At 45.9% G+C, this 3,583-nt stretch overlaps 1 protein-coding gene across 1 annotated transcript; it reads right to left on the reverse strand.

Annotated features, from left to right (window-relative positions):
* Positions 1-530: 530 nt before the first annotated feature.
* Positions 531-3,122, reverse strand: LOC114896554 (beta-1,4-galactosyltransferase 5-like). The gene is given in 4 exon segments (XM_029224596.1): positions 531-1,483; positions 1,485-1,600; positions 1,793-2,443; positions 3,098-3,122. Coding segments are annotated over 4 exon segments (1,212 nt in total). The 3' UTR covers positions 531-1,063.
* Positions 3,123-3,583: the final 461 nt, after the last annotated feature.

Raw genomic sequence — 3,583 nt, forward strand, 5'->3', positions numbered from 1 at the left:
CGAGACCTTATGTACCCTTTACTCAGTTCCCCCAGATAACACCTTGCATAACTATAGTGCAATATCACAATCAAACTATTGACATTGCTATAATTCAATGATCGATCCATATTTCTTAAGTTTTACATGCACTTATTTGTTTGTGCATTTAATAATGTACAATTTTTTTTTAAGTCACCTCTTTTTTTTTTTTTTAAGATGTTGGGGGTAGGAGTTTATTAATTTATTTATTTTTGGCTGTGTTGGGTCTTTGTTTCTGTGCGAGGGCTTTCTCTAGTTGTGGCAAGCAGGGGCCACTCTTCATCGCAGTGCGCGGGCCTCTCACTATCGCGGCCTCTCTTGTTGCGGAGCACAGGCTCCAGACGCACAGGCTCAGTTAGTTGTGGCTCACGGGCCCAGTTGCCCCGCGGCATGTGGGATCCTCCCAGACCAGGGCTCAAACCCGTGTCCCCTGCATTGGCAGGCAGATTCTCAACCACTGCGCCACCAGGGAAGCCCAATAATGTGCAATTATATATTGCATGTATAGATTCATCTAATCACTTCCACTGTCCAAATAGATAAGAGGTCCATCACCATAAGGATCCCTTCAGCTGCCTCTTTTTTTTTTTTTAAATGAAACCAAAGAGAACACCAGAGATGTAGAAGAATGGTTGTGTGGAGTTTCCTTTGCCCTTCCTAAAACACAGCTGCCCTGTGGTGGGTCTGCCTCTTTGCTCTGAAGGCCAAGAAGCTCCCTAGGCCATTCGTGGCGGGATGGTGGCGGATCACAGCTTTGGTTCTGGAGATTGTGGAGGAGATGGGACATCAGGGCAGAAGATGGGGGAGAAGAGCAGCCTTGTGAAAAGAGAAAGTCAGTTCCTGGCCTTCTCCCTCAAGCCCAGTGAGTCCAAATGGTGAAGGCGTTTTGTGCATGTGCTCTGTTTACATTTCTTCCTTGAACCCTGTGATCCTTTATGAGACACTGGATTTCTGTTTTCTTCTTCTGCGGAGCCCCTAGACATGTCGTCAGGCTGCTTTCTTGGGGGCGGTGGGTGAAGCAAACATATATTCTCCCCTCGTCTCAGTACTCGGTCACCTGAGCCAACTTGGGTGTCAAATTGACAGTAATGTTTTTATACAAGGCACCGTATGTGATGTTTGCAAAGTAGTTCAAGTTGTTGAGGCCGTCCAGCCCTTGCCGTTCTTTGGACTTCCTCAGCAACGCATACCTTCCAAGAAACTGGACTTCTCCTCGGTGGTGATGAAGAATGGACTTGTACTTCCCTGTGTCACCTTCCGGCCGACTCACAGAACAGCCTGCATTCTGTACTCGGTTCCACAGGTCGTCATCTTCTCCACCCCAACCCCAGAAAGCATTAGGAAAGCCGTTGATTTTCTGAAACTGTTCCACTGTTAAGCTGCTCACTCCGCCAAAGAACTCAGTATAAGGAAGCAGATACATATACTTATCCAGTTTAGTTGCAAAGTGCCTTGGCATCTGTTCCACATCCATAATAGTTACAGTCGCTTTCTGGTATATGATCCACATCACGAAAAATAAGACAGTCCCAGTCCAAGTCCTTCATTGCTTCTTGAAAACCCACATTAAAAAGCATGGCTCGGGCTTCCCTGGTGGCGCAGTGGTTGAAAGTCCGCCTGCCGATGCAGGGGACGCGGGTTCGTGCTCCAGTCTGGGAAGATCCCACATGCAGCGGAGTGGCTGGGCCCGTGAGCCATGGCCGCTGAGCCTGCGCGTCCGGAGCCTGTGCTCCGCAACGGGAGAGGCCACAACAGTGAGAGGCCCGTGTACCAAAGAAAAAGAAAAAAAAAAGCATGGCTCGATTAAAGGGTTGGGTGCCAACTTGCTCCACCTTATAAAATGCAAACTGTAGGCGCTGGCGCTGGAGCATGGGAATCAGGTGTCGGAGCAGGACCAGGAGGTGCTCATGGCGGTTCCGGAAGGGGATAAGGATTGCCACCTTCCATCGAGGAATGCAATCCGATGGCTTCCAGTGACCTCCGAGCTTGATGGTTGGGTCTCTAGAGAAGAGTTCATGGACGGCATCCATTCCAATTTCACTCATGTTTATGGCTATGGGGCCCTTCATGGAAGGGAGCCTTTCGGGGAAGGTATGGTTTGCAAAGTAGGTGAAGTCTTCAGGAAGCAAAGTTGTGGTTTGTAGGAAGGTTTCGCTGTGGTTCAAGTCAAGAGGATAATCTGAGTCATTCACGCTGCTGTTCCTCTTCGCGTAAGCGCTCCGAACTACCTGCTCGTAAACCTGAGCGCCGATCGTTCTCATGTTGTCCCAGATGAGAATGCCTTGAGTCTGCATCATGAAGAGGTAGGTGTTCACTGCTAGTGTCGGAGGGTCTCCTGCAGAGGCGGGGGATGGCTGTAGCTCACCGCGGGAACCAGGACACTGGCAGCAGAAGCCCTGGGAAGCACTCCCTGGCGTGAGCCCTCCCAGAGTCCCATTCTACTGCCTTTTTATGACCACAGACACCATCTTCCCCGCCCATCACTATGCCCTGGCAACCACTAATCTGTTTTCCATCTCTAAACTTCTGTCATTTCAAGACTGTCGATAAATGGAAGAATCACAGAGTATGTGACCTTTTTGAATTGCCTTTTCAAACTCAGTATAATTCATTTGAGATCCATCCAAGCCGTTGCATGTATATCACTTCCTTTTTACTACTGAGTAGTATTACATGGTATGGATGTACCACAGTTTGTTTATCCATTCACTCATTGAAGGATCTTTGGATTATTTTTAGTGTTTGACTATTACAAATAAAGCTACCATGAGTTATGTATATATTTTTGTGTGAATGTTAAGTTTTAATTTCTCTGGGATACATGCCCAGAATTTTTTTCAATCTCCAAAACTAAAAGCGTAATAGAATGAAATCATGTATCTCATACAGTTCTCACAACTAGTCTTTGAGCCTGATCTGGACTACTGTACCCATGTTAAGAGATAGAGAAACTGGAATTATAAAAATGATTCATCAGATTTACTCCAAATGTAAACTTTGAAGTTGGAATTCTTTCTCATTAAGGCCTTGTTTATTCTTTAAGGCAGCCCTTTTAGAAGGGAAGTTTTCTCCATACCTTGAAACATGATGTTATCTGCCATCTCTGAGATTTTACATCTTAGTTTAGGTACTGATATCTAAAATATCCAAATTCTGCACACATTTAGATGTCTGTGATTTTGAAAATTGATCCCTATCCCTTTTCTCTTAATGAAGAGAGCAGCCCAACCACTGCAGACAATGAGGAATGCATTAGCACCAACTGGGGAAGAGCAGGAATTCTGCAAACCCTTCATCTGAAGCTAGCTAACAGCCAGAAATTCCTCCTCCCCATAAGCTAGAAAACAGCTGTCCCTGAAAATTGTTGCTCCAAAGAAGGAATTACTTACACTCTTTTCTTTAACTCAAAAGATCAAGGCCTGGCAGAATGGAAGACCAAATCATTTGTCTGTTTATTCACAAAGGGCAGATTTAGCATCCCCAACCTCTAACTGGCTACAACCTGCAAAAGCAAAACTGGAAACCAAGAACCACCAAACCCTAAGCGTCATTATAGCTTCCT

This window comes from Monodon monoceros, unplaced genomic scaffold, assembly GCF_005190385.1.
Source record: "Monodon monoceros isolate NGI ecotype Baffin Bay Population unplaced genomic scaffold, NGI_Narwhal_1 Super_Scaffold_16, whole genome shotgun sequence".
In the NCBI taxonomy this organism is placed as follows: Eukaryota; Metazoa; Chordata; class Mammalia; order Artiodactyla; family Monodontidae; genus Monodon; species Monodon monoceros.